Source organism: Bufo bufo, chromosome 1 (assembly GCF_905171765.1).
Source record: "Bufo bufo chromosome 1, aBufBuf1.1, whole genome shotgun sequence".
Classification (NCBI taxonomy): Eukaryota; Metazoa; Chordata; class Amphibia; order Anura; family Bufonidae; genus Bufo; species Bufo bufo.
This window is the reverse complement of record NC_053389.1, coordinates 677354209-677372737: the sequence shown is the minus strand read 5'-3', so window position 1 is coordinate 677372737 and position 18529 is coordinate 677354209. Positions and strand designations below refer to the sequence as shown.

Below are 18529 nucleotides of genomic sequence, written 5' to 3'. Positions count from 1 at the left end.
ACTTTGCCACAGTAGCGGCCCCATTGACAAGACTTTTAAAGGGGAGGAAGACTGTGATGGTCCGCTGGGATGAGCAGGCGGAAGAGGCGTTCTCCCGTTTGAAGTCGGCTCTGTGTGGGTCCCCGGTTTTGGTGACACCAGACTTCACACGGGAATTTGTCGTTCAGACGGACGCCTCTGGAGTGGGCCTAGGGGCAGTACTCTCTCAGGAAATCAGTGGGGAGAACACCCTGTTGTCTTCCTGAGTCGCAAACTCACCCCAGCGGAAACCAGGTACAGCGTGATAGAGAGAGAATGCCTGGCCATTAAGTGGGCCCTCGAGTCCCTTAGGTACTATCTGTTAGGGAGAAGGTTCCGTCTGGTGACCGACCATTCCCCTCTTCAGTGGATGAGCCGGGCCAAGGAGGGGAGTGCCCGGGTCACCAGGTGGTTCTTATCCCTCCAGAATTTGAAGTTCAGTGTCGAACACAGGGCAGGCCGCTTACAGGGGAATGCCGATGCCCTGTCCCGGGTACACTGTTGTACGTGTGTCCAACCGCTCAGGATTGAACAGGGTGTGCAACCCTTCAGGATTGAACAAAGGGGGGGGATATGTAGGAGAGTACCTGGGGTGGTGGTAAACGGGAGGTACGTGCCAGCGGGGGTCCTGGCCCCGCTGGAGTAAGAGCCGGAAAAGTGCATTTTGCAGCGGTTACGCTGTTAACAACGGATCCGGGCCGGCTCTTATTGGGAGCAGGCAGATATGCGGGCGGGTGCCTGTCTCCCCACGGTCCAGGCCAGGTTTTGCAGGGAAGGGTTAAAACCTGACCAGCAACAAGGGTGTGGTTCACAGTGTGGAGCTTCTGTGTTCTCTGGCTGTGAGAGTGAGGAGTGGAGGTGAGCTGGGCTGCGTGCTGAGGCCTGTAAAGGAGTGTGCAGGGACCCGCAGCTGAATCCAGGAGGGATCCATGTCCTGTGGCTAGGAGCCGGACCCATGGACTTACTTCCCCAAGGAGAAAAGGTGACATTACTCCTGGCTTTAAATAGACTTTGCTTTATGTGACTGAAACAGGCCTCAAGCAGTCTGCAGCAGGGACTTGCTGTGTTTGAACTATTATTTTGCTGTGTGTGACCACCCTCCCTGTGAACTGCACCGTCTTTCACAAATATGCACCGGGTGAATAAACAAAGCATTGTGTTTTACACTAAGACCGGTCTGTGATGCCTCTATACTGCACTCGCTACCACTGCCTACCAGAGCGGATCCCCACACTACTTAGAGACTTAACTCAGGAGACATTGGATTGGGATCACCCACTTTCCCCTGAAAAAAGAAACATATGGATAGAGTGGAGAAACTCCCTAAAGACTTTATCTAACCTGCATCTTCCACGTTCTTACGCTCCTGTGCCATCCACAGAAGTAAAAACACAAAGACTTTATGTATTCTCTGACGCGTCCGTCAAAGCAATTGCCGCTGTAGCTTATCTTAAAACTATAGACAACAAAGGTCAGTGCCACACAGGGTTTGTCATGGGCAAAGCAAAACTCGCACCACTTCTCGAACATACAATACCCAGGCTAGAACTCTGTGCCGCTGTACTAGCCGTTGAACTAGCTGAATTAATTACATCAGAGATAAACCTAGAGATTCGAGACACCGAGTTTTATACAGACAGTAAAGTGGTCCTGGGCTACATTTACAACCAAACTAGACGTTTCTATGTTTACGTTAACAACCGAGTGTTAAGAATCAGGAGGTCCACTTTCCCAAAGCAATGGCACTTTGTACCTACTGACCATAACCCAGCAGACTTAGCAACCAGGTCAGTTGCTGCCAGTCACCTTAAGGACACAGTTTGGTTCAGGGGTCCTGCTTTTCTATACAACTCAGAACATTCTTCTGCCTGTGACTCATATGAGTTGTTAGATGCAGATTCTGACAAAGAAATCCGCCCTCAGGTATCTGTGCTACTTACTGTAAATTCGTACAATCAGCTTGGTAGCCACCGTTTCATCAGATTTTCCACCTGCAAGTCACTCGTGCGAGCTATCACCTGCTTAGCACACGTAGCCCGTTCCTTCAAGCATGCCCCATTTGTTATGGAATGTAACTGCAAAGGTTGGCACCATTGTAAGAATGGATACTCAGTAAGTGAGCTAGAACAATCAAAAAATCTAATTATTTGTTCCATGCAACAAGAGACATTCGCCAAGGAACTCTACTGCATCAACAACAAAAAACCTGTGTTAAAAGACAGTGTGTTAGTGAAGCTCGATCCAGTCCTTGACGAGAATGGTCTGCTAAGAGTGGGAGGGCGGCTTAAAGAGGCCAAATTTGGGTTTAATGAGAAACATCCTATCATAATACCTGGTCATCATCATTTAGCTTCCTTGCTTGTTGAGCACTACCACAGTAAGATAAAACACCAGGGCCGACTATTCACCGAAGGAGCATTACGAGCTGCTGGGCTGTGGGTCGTTGGTGCAAAAAGGTGTATTAACAAATGTATATTCAAATGTATCACTTGCCGCAAGCTACGCAGGGGTTTACAAACGCAAAAAATGGCCAATCTCCCATCCGACAGGGTTAGCATGGACCCTCCATTTACTAATGTGGGCCTTGACGTGTTTGGTCCCTGGTCCGTTATCACACGCCAAACAAGAAGTTGCCACGCTAGCTCCAAGCGATGGGCAGTCATTTTCAGTTGTATGTCAATTCGAGCCGTCCACATTGAAGTTATTGAGTCTATGGACACTTCTAGCTTCATAAATGCCCTCAGGCGCTTTATAGCAATCAGAGGTCCTGTAAAACAAATCCGCTCTGACAGAGGCACAAACTTTGTTGGAGCTGCTAATGAGCTAAAGATTCTCTCCAACTTGGATAATAACAGTGTAAAAAGATTCCTTAGTGAGCAAGGATGCACTTGGATTTTCAATTTCCCTCATTCTTCTCACATGGGAGGAGCCTGGGAAAGAATGATTGGCATAGCCCGCAGAATCTTGAACTCTATCTTCCTACAAGTGGGCAATGCTAGACTCTCTCATGAATGCCTTACAACCTTTATGGATCCACAGGATTTACTTTATGCTGTTAAAAACAAAGCAGGGCGCACCATAGGGTAATACCGTTGGTAGACAGATAAAATAAATGGTTCCAGTACAGGGCTCACCTTTTGTGGTTGTGCTATCTGTAGGCACAACTCTAGTAAAAGCTTGTCAATACATGTGATGGAGTCACGATTCGCTGGTGGATCTGCAGCCGCGGAGGGATGACTTCTTGTCGGAGATCCCTGAAGTCTCCAAGAAGTGATAGGATACAGAGGTAAAGAGATAAAATATCCCAGGGCGCAAGAATCCAATCCAGATAGTGGTAGTAAATAGAAAACTTATTTATTGCAGAAGTACAACGCGTTTCGGGGAGTAGTTCCCCTTCATCAGGTACATGCAGTGTTATGTACCTGATGAAGGGGAACTACTCCCCGAAACGCGTTGTACTTCTGCAATAAATACGTTTTTCTATTTACTACCACTATCTGGATTGGATTCTTGCGCCCTGGGATATTTTATCTCTTTACCTCTGTTACAACCTTTATGGCCGAAGTCTCTGCCATTATCAATGCCAGACCCCTGGCTCCGATATCAAATGACCCAGGAGATCCAATACTGCTTACACCTGCCTCTCTACTTACCCAAAAGACTGGAATAGTGAGTGCCCCTTCTGGAGAGTTTGGCTCCAAAGATCTCTACAAACGCCAATGGAGACAAGTGCAAGGTCTTGCCGATACTTTCTGGAATAGGTGGAAGAAGCAATATCTTCCCACCTTACAGACAAGAACCAAATGGCACGCAGTTAAGCCCAACCTAAGACCTGATGACATTGTTCTTGTTAAAGACTCTCAGGCTCAAAGAAATCATTGGCCTTTGGGCCTCATTACTAAAGTGTTTCCAAGTGAAGACGGACATGTCCGTAAAGTTGAGGTCAAGATTTTCAAACAGAATGAGACCAAACTGTTTATCAGACCTACTTCCGAACTAATCCTACTGTTATCTGTTGAGGACTCTAGTAGTGACATCGGCTGATGTCAAGCGGGGAGTGTGCTGTCTTCACTATTGCATACTGTTTATTTGTGTGCCTTCAGCACCATCTAGTGACCTTTATCTGTAAGTGCATCTTTTGCCTTGTTAAGTTATGCATATTCATTAGGTCACCTGACTTCCTGCTCACAGTGCTTTCTGGGAAAGAGACAGGCTCCTGCTTCCTTTTCTCCTCACCTCATGGAAGGAGCAGCTGCACATTGTGTGTCTCTTGCTAAAGCATCGTCGGTAAGGGATTAATTAATGTTTTTGTGTAAGTTTTGTGTACACTGTACTGTATATTCAGTTCTTGTATGTTCATTTTCTTATAGTTTACCTTATCTACTGCCGGTTAATAAAAACCACAGACTACAGAAACAAGTCTCATCTTATTAACTAGTAGAATGGTGATATCTGCCTGTTGAACTGCATACAGACCCCGGGGGTACATGTTGTGAGAACAGGACAGTAGTTGCCCCATTCCAGTTATTACTTTAGTTGCCCTCCTCTGGACCCTCTCCAGCTCTGCTATGTCTGCCTTGTTTACAGGAGCCCAGAACTGTACACAGTACTCCATGTGTGGTCTGACTAGCGATTTGTAAAGTGGTAGGACTATGTTCTCATCACGGGCATCTATGCCCCTTCTGATGCAACCCATTATCTTATTGGCCTTGGCAGCAGCTGCCTGACACTGTTTTTTGCAGCTTAGTTTGCTGTTTATTAAAATTCCTAGATCCTTTTCCATGTCAGTGTTACCGAGTGTTTTACCCTTTAGTATATACGGGTGACTTGCATTATTCCTTCCCATGTGCATAACCTTACATTTGTCAGTGTTAAACCTCATCTGCCACTTATCTGCCCAAGCCTCCAATCTATCCAGATCCCTCTGTAGTAGTATACTGTCCTCTTCAGTATTAATTACTTTACACAGTTTAGGGTCACCTACGAAAATTTATATTTTACTGTGCAAGCCTTCTACAAAATCATTAATAAATATATTGAAGAGAAGAGGGCCCAATACTGACCCCTGAGGTACTCCACTAGTGACAGTGACCCAATCTGAGTGTGTACCATTAATAACCACCCTCTGTTTTCTATCACTCAGCCAGTTACTTACCCACATACAGACATTTTCTCCCAGTCCGAGCATTCTCATTTTATATACTAACCTTTTATGTGGTACAGTGTCAAATGCTTTGGAGAACTCCAGATATACGACGTCCATTGATTCACCACTTTCAAGTCTAGAACTTACCTTATAGAAACTGATTAAATTAGTTTGACATGACCGATCCCTCATGAAGCCATGCTGATATGGCGCTATTTGCTTATTTCCATTGAGATGCTCTAAGATAGCATCTCTTAGAAAACCTTCAAACAGTTTACCCACAACAGATGTTAAACTTACCGGCCTATAGTTTCCAGGCTCTGTTTTTGGACCCTTTTTAAATATTGGCACCACATTTGCCATGCGCCAATCCTGTGGGACATTCCCTGTCAGTATAGAGTCCGCAAATATCAGAAATAAGGGTCTGGCTATGACATTACTTAATTCCCTTAGGATACGGGGGTGTATGCCACCTTGTGCTGGCGATTTGTCTATTTTAATCTTTTTAAGTCGCTGTTGTACTTCTTCCTGGGTCAGACAGGACATTTTTAATGGGGAATTTTTTCATTCAGCATTTCATCTGACAGTTTATTTTCCTCAGTGAATACAGTGGAGAGAAAAATATTTAACAGTTTTGCTTTCTCCTCGTCGCTCTCTGCGACTCCCCCCTCATTACTCTTTAAAGGGCCGACACCTTCAGATTTATACTTTTTAACATTTATATAATTGAAGAACATTTCAGGGTTAGTTTTACTCTCTTTGGCAATTAATCTCTCGGTCTCTAGTTTGGCCGCTTTTATTTGTTTTTTACATGTTCTATTTTTTTCCTTATAGTTTTTCAATGCTTCCTCGCTACCCTCCTGTTTTAGTGCTTTATATGCTTTCTTTTTGTCATTTATTGCTTTCTTTACAGTTCTATTTATCCACATTGGTTTCTTTTTGTTCCTTAACCTTTTATTCCCATGCGGTATGTACCTCTCACAATGAGATTTTAGGATGCTTTTAAAGATATCCCATTTTTTGGCTGTATTTTAATTGTCCTTACCTCTGGTCTCACATTGTACATGCTTTGTGTGTTGCTAAGGCTACGGCCACACAGTCAGGTTTGCTGATGCAGTTATGGAAACCAAAATCAGGAGCAGATCATAAAAGGAGAGAAAGTGTAAAGGACGGATACCAGTGGCGTAGCTAGAAATGACTGGGCCCCACAGCAAATTTTTGAATGGAGCTCTATCCCACAGTAATTTTTAGCGACCCCTTCCTTTCATGCTGCCCTCATTCCTGTGGCTAGTAAAGATCGCTCTCTCAGACCATGGCCGGCAGCTGTTCCATCCATTTTATACACTGTCTATAATGTCACTGTATATACATTCATTGTGTAATACTCTTGAGGGGGCCCTGACCAAATCCTTTAGTCCTCCTCCTCCTGGATGGGCCCCAAAGCTGCAGCTTCCCCTGCTTCCCCTATAGCTATGCCCCTGACGGATACGACTTCTCCTCTTTTTTGAATTAACTCCTGGTTTTGGCTTTCAAAACTGCATCAGGAAACCTGACCGTGTGGCTGTACCCTAAGCTGACTGACGTATATGTGGAGAATGCTTGTTCCATACTCTGTATATAAAACCAGCAAATGATCTGTACAAGTGCTGCTTTGGATAGTATGGATTCCAATACTATCTGTCTATAGTGGAAAGGCGCGCTGCTTGTACCATAAATTCACTTTGTTTACATTGATGTCACCAAGTGTCAAGGCCCGGCTGTCCTTCTAATCTACAGGGACATTTGCCTCTTTATTACTTTTTTCCCTGGAAACTTTTGTCCCTGGGAATGTCTCTATTTTCTTAACATTGACTTGATTTCATCACGATTTTGTCCCTCAGTTCGGTTCCTTGATCCCTTTGTTATGTAAAATGAAATGCAATAGTAACTGAACCAAAGACATTTTCTACATTCTCAAAATTATGTTACATTGTAAGATATATAACATACAATATTTTAATGTGCACATCACCTACACATCTGGAGGAGGGCCCAGAAAAAAACATTATTGTCCCCAGCGTTTGTAACACGTAATGGTTTGACAGGGCTACACACTGATTATTGACGTATTTTCAGCCTCCGTTGAAATGTGGGGACTGATGAGACTCGTTGGATCCCATAGCATTTGCTGTGCGGACAGGACTTCAGTTTCTATATTCATTGCTATAAGAGCCTCAGTGTCAGGGCTCATAGGAATAGACAGTATCCATAACTGATTGATAAGCTATGTACAGTATACCACGTTACACCAAATGAGGGAGTTCCTCTATATCCAACGGACACAGGACAGGAAGTCAGTTACTTCTCTGTTCATTCCTGAGACTGACATTGAGGCTCCCATAGGAATACGTAGAGAGACTGGCTTCCTGTCCACACATCACATGCTGTGTTACTTGGAGAGTCAGAGTGTTGGTCACATGACACAGCTGAGGATCAGAGGGAATAACTCACAAATACGGTTACTGGTAAGAGAATTACACTCACTACAGTTAACATCATGCACCTTTCTAACAGGTCACAGAATAAAAATGGTTGTGGGAGTGCTTCTTTAATTTTTTAAGCGATTTATGTTACAGTAGCACTTCTGCGGGATTGGACAGACAGGCTAGCCTTCACTCCACATGTGCATCAGTGATCCTTGGTCAACCATGACCCTGTCACCCATTCACTAGTTGCCTATTTTTTTGGACCATGATTGGTAGGTACTAACCACTTCATAATGAGAACACCCCTACAAGATCTTGCAGTTTTGAGATACTATAACTCAGTAGCTCTTGTCATCACAATATGTCCCTTCAAATCCTTTTTCTAGCCTATTTTCCTGCGTCTAACCCCTCACTATTAAGAATTGACTGTTGACTTACTGCCTAATATATCCCATCCTTTGACAGGTGCCATTGTCCTAGATCAGGGATCAGCAACCTCAGGCACTCCAGCTGTTTTGAAACTACAACTCCCAGTATGCTCCATTCATTTCTTTGGGAGTTCTTTGGAAGCAAGCGTGCATGCTGGGAAGTCGTAGTTTCATCACAGCTGGAGTGCTGAAGGTTGCTGTTTTTTCGGTACTTAGTAATTGCACAGTGTTCAGAGCCTGAAGCACCAGGTTTCATCAGCTGTGTAGTGGCTGTATCGGGGTCCTGTAGCTCAGCCTCAATTGAAGTGAGTGGGAGCTGAGCTACAGTACACTAGCACCCGAAACTGCACAGTTGATGGAGCACAACCCCTTTAATATTCTAGATGCCTGCAGTCACTAATAAAAGGAGCTTAGTGCATACAAGCTATACATTGAGCTCATTAACCGGTTGAAGGCATACATGTACAACAGATATCTCTCTTCTCTTTAAAGATAGTGCCCACTCTGAAGTTTTACACAGCAGACACCCGGGGGTAATGTTTGCGATCCAAGATAATGCTAATTGCAGTCATTTAACCCCTCAGATGCCATGGTCGGTTGTGACCACGTCATCTGAGGTGGGTTTCACCAAGAGCGCTTTTCTCCTTGGGGCCGGAATGTCTTCCCCGTGCCGAAATCCAGCCTATTATAGCTGTAGTTCTTATGGAGGCCTGCAGGTGGCAGGGCTCCATAAGAACATAGTGAATCTGCCGTACACTGCAATGGTAATTTATCTAAAGATCGCATATCAAAAATATATAAAAATTCACACAACCCCCTTTCCCCATAATAGAAATAAAAAAATAAAAATAAACATCATAGGCATCGCCGCGTCCCAAAATGCCTGAATTATTAAAATATAAACATATTTATCCTGCACAGTGAACGTTGTAACGGAAAAAATCTAAATGGACAATTTTCAGTTTTTTCATTGCTTCACCTCCTAAAAAAATGTAATAAAAAGTAATCAAAAAGTCATATACAATCCTTCAATAAAATCTACAGATTGTCCCACAAAAAATGAACCCTCACACAGCTCTGTAGATGAAAATATAAAAAGTTATGGACGTCCGAATATGGTGATGCAAATGAAACATTTTTCCAAAGGTTTTTTTAGTATTAAAACACAAGAAAAACTATATAAATGTGGTATCACTCAGTCAGTTTTACAGCACAGGTAACGCCGAAAAACTGAAACCCAAAACATTATAGTTTTTTTCCCCAATTTCACCTCATTTGGAATTTTTTTCCAGCTACCCACTACATTGTATGCAATGTTAAATGGTGACATTAAAAAGTGCAACTTGCCCTGCAAAAAACAAGTGCTCAAAATTTTCCATTCAGAGCTATGGCTCTGGGAAGGCAGGGAGTAAAAAAACTAAATGCTAAATTTTAAAATTGCTGGGTCCTCTATGGGTTAATATAAGGGATGAGCGAGCTTCGGATCCCAGATCCAAAGTTGCTTCACTCAAAACTTTGGTTTAATGCTGTATGGAAATCAGTCTCTGTACAGCATTAAAATGTACGGCCTCCGACGAGGCGAAGTCAGTTATTCCCAAAGTCTCGTGAGACTTCAATCAATAACTTCGGTATTTGATTTTTGAACTAGAAACCCATTTTAAAACTTGGATCCAAACTGGGCTTCGGTTCCGATTGTTACCTTGGAACTGAAGCCGAGTTCGCTCATCACTAGTTAATATATCTCTATGCAGTTGGCTCCCTCTAGTGGAGGTTGTGGTGGAGACAGAATGTTGTGTTTTATTCCTATGTAGCTGATTTAGAGCTCAGTATCCAAATAACACAGCTCCAACCACTATAAAGATTTATTAGAAAAAAATCTGCAAATAATTTTGTACCTAAAAACATCTTGGTGTTAAAAGGTGGACAATAAAACCCGCATAAATGATTACACTGCTAGGAATGTTGATAGCAGAATATAATTCTTTCCATTCAGTACTTTCATGAATACGATGAACAAAAAGAAAATTGCCTGAATTTCAACTACACAGAAGTCAGTCCTTCCTCTGCTGATGAGTACGGAGAGCATGGCCTGTTTGGTCCATTTGTGGTGGCAGAGGTGGTCACTGGGAATGCACTGCTACACAGAGCTTCAATAATAGAAAAGTATATCATCAGTTACAATTACAACTGAACATTGTCCTGCAGGCATCAATATTCAGGTGTCCCGCGCAAGGATGAAAGTTGCCAGTAAACTTAGTAATGCCGCAGCCAGGGCTCCAATCAGCAGCATTCCTTTGGTTACCTGAGAACGCAGGAAATACAGAGGTTAGACACACAGGACAGCAGAGTACATGCACCCCATTCTTGCTGCTTGACAGTTATCACCAATACCAATATCTACTCATTCTCAACAGAACCCGAGGAAATTACTCAGTTAATAAAATCTCTAGAATCAGTGTTCAGCCCAGGCAAGCTGCCACCATTTTTATTATACAAAATAGCATTTAAAGGGGTTGGTAAATTGGAAGATGAGCGGCTCCTATTGGCGGAACAACAAAAAGAAAACTATGTGAGGGACAACTATATATATGCCCATATACCTCGAAAAAAAACTAGCGGCATTGGTGGCGACCTCAGAAAAAAAAAAAACTATATCCATAGTCTATCAGATAAAACAGGACACAAAATTACTGAACAAGCTACTAAAATAGAATTGATTAGAGAATACTTTGAAGATATGTATGGCAGTAGGACAAAAAAGAATGCGGGCCAAATACATCAGTTTCTGGAGGGAATAAATATTACTAGGTTAACAATAGATCAACAAGGGAATTTGGAAGCCCCTATAAAGTCCTTGGAAGTGGAAGAAATATTATCTAGGATTGCAAAAAATAAGACCCCAGGAATAGATGGCATCCCGTTCGAGTTTTACGCCCAATATAAAGAGATACTAATACCAAAATTATTGAATATGTGGGACGACTCGATGAAGAGGGGAAAACTGCCAGACTCACTGAGAGAAGCCTTAATCACACTAAGGCCTCATGCACACGACCGTTGTGTGCATCCGTGGCCGTTGTGCCGTTTTCCTTTTTTTTCGCGGACCCATTGACTTTCAATGGGTCCGTGGAAAAATCGGAAAATGCACCGTTTTGCAGCCGAGACCATGATCCGTGTATCCTGTCCGTCAAAAAAATATGACCTGTCCTATTTTTTTGACGGACAACGGTTCACGGACCCATTCAAGTCAATGGGTCCGTGAAAGAACACGGATGCACACAAGATTGGCATCCGTGTCCGTGATTGGCATCCGTGTCCGTCCGTAGGTTACTTTTATACAGACGGATCCGAAGATCCGTCTGCATAAAATCTTTTTCAGAGCTGAGTTTTCACTTTGTGAAAACTCAGAACCGACAGTATATTCTAACACAGAGGCGTTCCCATGGTGATGGGGACGCTTCAGGTTAGAATATACTAAAAGAACTGTGTACATGACTGCCCCCTGCTGCCTGGCAGGTGCTGCCAGGCAGCAGGGGGCAGCCCCCCCCCTGTAGTTAACACATTGGTGGCCAGTGGGCCCCCCCTCCCTCCCCTGTAGTTGACTCGTTGGTGGCCAGTGCGGCCGCCCCCCCCCCTCCCTCCCCTGTAGTTAACTCTTTGTTATCCAGTGCGGCCGGCCCCCCTCCCTCCCCTGTAGTTAACTCGTTGGTGGCCAGTGGGCCCCCCTCCCTCCCCTGTAGTTAACTCTTTGTTGTCCAGTGCGGCCGGCCCCCCTCCCTCCCCTGTAGTTAACTCGTTGGTGGCCAGTGCGGCCGGCCCCCCTCCCTCCCCTGTAGTTAACTCGTTGGTGGCCAGTGGGCCCCCCCCCCTCCCTCCCCTGTAGTTAACTCGTTGGTGGCCAGTGGGCCCTCTCCCCTTCCTCCCCCTCCTAATTAAAATCTCCCCCCCTATCATTGGTGGCAGCGGAGAGTACCGATCGGAGTAGCAATTTGTAGAAGCATTATTCTTACCTGCGAGCTCCGATGTCTGCATCCGGCCGGGAGCTCCTCCTACTGGTAAGTGACAGGTCATTAAGCAATGCGCCGCACAGACCTGTCACTTACCAGTAGGAGGAGCTCCCGGCCGGACGCAGACATCGGAGCTCGCAGGTAAGTATAATGCTTCTACAAATTGCTAAGTAACCATGGCAACCGGGACTGCAGTAGCGTCCTGGTTGCCATGGTTACCGATCGGAGCCCCAGCGATTAAACTGGGACTCCGATCGGTACTCTCCGCTGCCACCAATGATAGGGGGGAGATTTTAATTAGGAGGGGGAGGGAGGGGAGAGGGCCCACTGGCCACCAACGAGTTAACTACAGGGGAGGGAGGGGGGGCCCACTGGCCACCAACGAGTTAACTACAGGGGAGGGAGGGGGGGCCCACTGGCCACCAACGAGTTAACTACAGGGGAGGGAGGGGGGCCCACTGGCCACCAATGAGTTAACTACAGGGGAGGGGGGGGCCCACTGGCCACCAATGAGTTAACTACAGGGGAGGGGGGGGTGGCCGCACTGGCCACCAATGTGTTAACTACAGGGGGGGGGCTGCCCCTACCAGGCAGCAGGGGGCAGTCATGTACACAGTTCTTTTAGTGTATTCTAACCTGAAGCGTCCCCATCACCATGGGAACGCCTCTGTGTTAGAATATACTGTCGGATTTGAGTTTCAGATCTAACTCATATCCGACAGTATATTCTAACGTAGAGGCGTTCCCATGGTGATGGGGACGCTTCAAGTTAAAATATACCATCGGATTGGAGAAAACTCAGATCCGATGGTATATTAACTCCTGACTTTACATTGAAAGTCAATGGGGGACGGATCCGTTTGAAATTGCACCATATTGTGTCAACGTCAAACGGATCCGTCCCCATTGACTTGCATTGTAATTCAGGACGGATCCGTTTGGCTCCGCACGGCCAGGCGGACACCAAAACGACTTTTTTTTCATGTCCATGGATCCTCCAAAAATCAAGGAAGACCCACGGCCAAAAAAATCGGTCACGGATCACGGAAAAACGGAACCCGTTTTTGCGGACCGCAAAAAAATACGGTCGTGTGCATGAGGCCTAATCCTAAAACCAGATAAAGATCCAACTCTGCCGGATTCCTAGCGACCTATTTCATTGATTAACACTGATAATAAAATATTGGCTGGGATCCTGGCAGCTAGACTTAGAAGTGTGGTTTCTGGACTTGTTCATGAGGATCAGACGGGATTTATGTCAGGTAAAACTACAACTGATAATATTATGCGCTAATTTGTGAACACCCAGCTTGAACCTACAAATTGTGGTGAAAGACTGATTGTCACTATAGATGCCTCAAAGGCATTTGATACGATAGAGTGGCCTTTCCTGATTGCAACATTGAAGAAGATGGGCTTCGGTGACAACTTTATCTCATGGGTAAGGTTGTTATACACGGAAATAACAGCAAAAGTGATAATAAATGGGGAATATTCCGATAAAATACACATAGGTAGAGGGGTGAGACAGGGATGCCCACTTTCCCCGCTACTTTTTGCTATAGCCATGGAGCAGTTAGCTGATATGATTAGGCAAGATAAAGAATGTGTAGGATTTAGATACGATGAACATAAGGAAAAGATTGCTCTATATGCAGATGACATTATGTTATTTGTAGGCTCACATGGATCGCTTACAAAAAATTTCAGGTATTTGATCAATATGGCAAACATGCGGGGTTAAATATAAACTGGTCTAAATCGGCCTGCGTCCCGATTGATTCTCTGAACAATTTTATACCAGGACCACTGGAAATTAAGAGAATGGAGGAACCCGTCAAATATCTGGGTATTCAAATAACTCCAAACCCCAATGGATATGTTAAACTGAATGTGATCCCTAAAATACAAGAGATTAGGAAAAAAATAGAGGTGTGGAAAAGATTATATGTCTCGATGGCAGGTCGCATATCTCTAGTAAAAATGTGTCTATTACCCTCCCTGAATTATATTCTATGGAATTCACCTGTAATAATCCCCCAAAAAATATTTAAAATACTAGCCAGTCTCTTAATGGATCTGATATGGCGAGGGAAAAAACCAAGGATAAAAGCAGAAATATTGTGTATTCATGAGAAGGAGGGTGGATTATCAGTGCCAGACCTGGAACTCTACTTTATGTCTGGACATATAAAAAACATGATAACGTGGAGTAATACGCAAAGATATAAGGCTATGATTGAAGGGATAAATCCTAGGCTAAAGAACTGTACTATCAGAACTATCCAGCTGGGAGACTCTCTCACGATAAATTTGAGTGGTATGGCGGCTCTTCGCATAAAAACCCGTAACCGGGCCTAATTTTGTCACTGATTAATGCTATTTGGAGCTATATGACTTACCTTCTCTACCTTAGTGGCTATCAGCTTTGCTTTCTCTGCTACTATAGTTCTGTACTAGAGGTGTTTTTTGTACGCTTCTTGTGGACCTGCAGTCTCAAGCTTGTGCCTATGCCAATCAATTGTCTTTACCTGTTACAAAAATTACTGTAACCCAGGTCTTATTTATGCTCACATTGTCTTCATGTTTGTTTTGGGGGGCGTGTTGCCCTACTTTGTTTACACTTGATATCTTTTGCTTGCAATAAACAAAGATTTGAAAAAAAGAAAAAGAACTGTACTATCTTCCAAATACTAGAAGCAGGTATTCTGACACAACAGGGTAGTAAGATACCGCTATTTCAGCTGATGGACAGAGTCTGGAGGCAGGCAAGAGCACTATGGAATCAATCCGGACTCCATGCTGATACTTTGTTGTGGGGGAATACCCAACTCTTAGAACTCAAGCTAATTGAACAGAAAATATGGTGGAAACATGGAGTTTATAAATTAGGGCAAGTATGGAGACAGGGGAATGTAAGACTATATGAGGATCTTAAAAAGGAGCATGAATTCAGCAATATAGACCTGAGGTTATATTACCTTCAATTAAAAAATGCACTACGAGTAGTGCTAGGAAAAGATACTCAAATTGACATTTCTCCACAGCCGTAAATATCTCTAAATTGACACCAGGGGGAAGATTAGTATCTAAAATATATCAATGCTTATTAAGACTAAGAAGAGAGCAGCTATTAGTTTAATGCATAAATGGAAAGATGATATAAGCTCTCAGCGAGAAGAGTTTTGGGGTATGGCTATACAAGAAAAAAATAGGATTTCAAAGAACTTTTCATATAGGATTACTCAATTCAATATACTATACCGCTTATATTACTACCCAAGGATATTAATGAAGTGCTATAAACCTAAAATCTTTAGCTGTCCAAAATGTGGGAAAGTTGGGGTGGACGATGTTCACATACTTTGGTTATGTATAAAAACCCAAGAGTTTTGGGCAAAGGTAAATGATAGGATAGAACAATATCACAGGATTAAATTCCCCAGGAATTTTGAGATATATATATTGGGGGTGATGGAAAAAATTGACACCCCTCAACATCGAGAAGACATTTCCAAACTTTTGTTTCAAGCAAGGAAATGCATTGTTCGGCATTGGGGAGGTAGTGCTGTGCCCACGGTCAGGGAATGGGAGAGGTCCACTAGAATCTCACTTGCCATAGAGGAGTTTCACCTGGCAAATATTAAGAAAAAACTGAAATTCACTAGAATATGGCAGAAATGGTTAATAAAGTGATCTCCATATGTGAAAACGGCACGAGGTGCGCTGGTGCTGTTGGGGAGTTGGAGAGAGAGGAGGAATTTATTTTCTTATTTTTAATTTTATTTTTTTTATTTTTTTTTCTCTACCATGTGGGAAAAGATTCGGGGTGGAGGGAGGGGGGGGCAATAAAAAATGTTTTCAAAATGATAATTACAATGTTACGAAATTAAAAGAGTGTTACAATTAATTGTATTATGGAAAATAAAATAAAGAAATATTTATAAAAAAAAAAGGGGTTGCCCCACGAAAAATATTCTACAGTTTAGAACCCAGCACCTGGACCTGAATACTTTTACAATTGCATGTAATTAAACATTTTGTATAGCTACTGAGTTATTCAATAAAATTTATCTGTATAGTGCCACTTAATTTCTTAATTCTTTGACCTGCTCACTAAGAAGGCCGCACATGCTCAGTTTCATCCTTCAACTGCCTCCTGATCTGTGATAGGGAGATTGAGACACGCCTCCTGAGCTGTGATAGGGAGAGCTGAGACACACCTCCTGAGCTGTGATAGGGAGAGCTGAGACACGCCCCCTGAGCTGTGATAGGGAGAGCTGAGACACGCCCCCTGAGCTGCAGCAGAAAAGACACTCCCCTTGAGCTATCAGCTTGTTATAAATCTAGCAGAGCAATGAATGGGGACATCTCTGGATCCATGTGAGGTACAGGGCTGGTTCTAGCTTTGTTAGAAAGAGACTGGCATGTGCTAAATGATGTCTGATTTTCATTTTTGACATCATTCATGGGATAACCCCTTTAAGGACTCAGAGTAATCGGTTTTCTAATTACAGCCGAACAGTACCCATCCAATTTATGAACATCATGCAAATCTGGGCGTTTTGACAGGATTGATTGACCGCTGTGGTGTATTGGTTTTATTGACTCTCCCTTGCCAGCAGCAGAAAGGAGGATCAGGCATGTTGGATTTCAGCATGCCTGATCCTTTATTCATAAGGGAGATAAGCCTCTATCAGAGGTGTCTATCAGTGGCGTATTCACCTCTCCCTAATGAGAACATGCTAACGAGCTTCTGACAGAGCCTTCGGCAGACCATCAGTCTAAAGGTCCTTTAGATGGGACAATTCTGCAGATGATTGTCAGGAAGGAAGCGTTCCTTCCCGGAAATTGCCTGCTTGTCAGTGGAGGAGAGCGCTGCTCTGACATGCAGCGATCTCCTCCACATTATGGAATGGAGCGATCGCTAATACCATCACTCGTTCCCATACAGACTCATGGTTTGCCGGCAGCAAAGTGCTGATTACACAGCACGATCTGCTGCCGGCAAATTACAATTTAGGTGCCTTCACAAATGAGCCAATTACCCGATGAACGAGCGTTTCACTCGTTCATCAGGTAATCAGAGACACCTCTACACCTCCAGATGATTTCTAACAAGCGTTCCTATAAATGCTTGCTAGCGAATATCTGTCAGATTCTCTGCCAGTGTAGAGGGCCCTTAAGGCCGCTTTCACATAGTGTTTGGTCAGTTTTTAATCAGTGATTTCCATCAGTGATTGTGAGCCAAAATCATGAGTGAAGCCTAAACAGAGATAAGGTTAAATGGAAAGATTTGCACCTGTTCTGTGTTTTTTGACCTGCTCCTAGTTTTGGCTCACAATGACTGATGAAAATCACTGACCAAACACTGACAATGTGAAAGCAGTATGCCACCTTAAAGAGGTTGTCCCACCAAAAATATTCTATACTTTTCAAACCAATAGCTGGATCTAAAAGCTTTTATAAATAAATGGAAGTAAAAATGTAGTATAGCCCTGAGCTATTCAATAAAATTTATCAGTATAGCACCACCTGCTGCTTGTTCTTTTCCTTATTTTTCCGTCCACCTCACTGAGGAGGATGCACACGCTCAGTTTAAATCTTACACTGCCACCAGCCATACCTACTGTTAGAAGCTGTGACAGGTACAGGGAAAGAGCTGCAGCAGAGAGCCCTATTTTTTTTTATTTTTTGGGCAATTGATTGGTACCATTTTGGGGTACATAAGACTTTTTGATCACTTGGTATTATCTTTTTGTGAGGCAAGGTGAAAAATGGCTGTTTTGGCATAAATTTTATTTATTTATTTTTTCACAGCATTCACCTGAGGGGGCATATAATGTGATATTTTTATAGAGCAGGTTGTTACGGACATGGCGATATCTAATATGTCTATCATTTTTATTTTTGTTAAAGGGGTATTCCCATCCTGCTACTTCATCCTCAATTGCTGCCAGCTATCTGTTCACTTCCTGGTTTTCTGCTGCTAAGGCTGGGCGGGCTTAGGCAGTTTGAGTGAAGGCCGGCCACGCCTCATTATGACATCACACTGATAACTCAGTCCTTGCGTGCTAGTTCATGTGAAGAGTATGACTCATCAGTCTGGCAGCCTGCAGTGTCTGTGAGGCCCCTCCCCCCTGCTGGGGAAAACAGAGAGCCATGTGAAGTGATCTCAGTGTACAGTAACACGTGGCTGTTCTGCAGTTTTACTCACAAAATATCAGTCTGATCTTTTACAAACCCATTCTGTGCATCAAAAACTATAATTCCATATTATACATTAGCTCAAAAGCTTGACCAACCCCCACCCACCAGCACTGATGCAGATTTGTTTCCATTACAGCTGTTCTCCAGTTGTGTATAAACCTTACACTATGTATCTTTATAGATGCATATACAGCTCAGCTACATGTGTCTTCTCCAGTCCCCTAACATCACTTTTGCTGAATGGCTTCCTATGCA

At 43.5% G+C, this 18529-nt stretch overlaps 1 protein-coding gene across 1 annotated transcript in view; it reads right to left on the bottom strand.

Annotated features, from left to right (window-relative positions):
• Positions 1–10092: 10092 nt before the first annotated feature.
• LOC120986680 (peptidyl-prolyl cis-trans isomerase FKBP8-like) overlaps positions 10093–18529 on the bottom strand; it is a 73682-nt gene continuing 65245 nt past the window's right edge. The window contains exon 9 of the mRNA XM_040415362.1: positions 10093–10359. Within this exon, the coding sequence (XP_040271296.1) occupies positions 10273–10359 (87 nt within the window). The 3' untranslated portion in view covers positions 10093–10272. The remainder of the gene's footprint in view (positions 10360–18529) is intronic.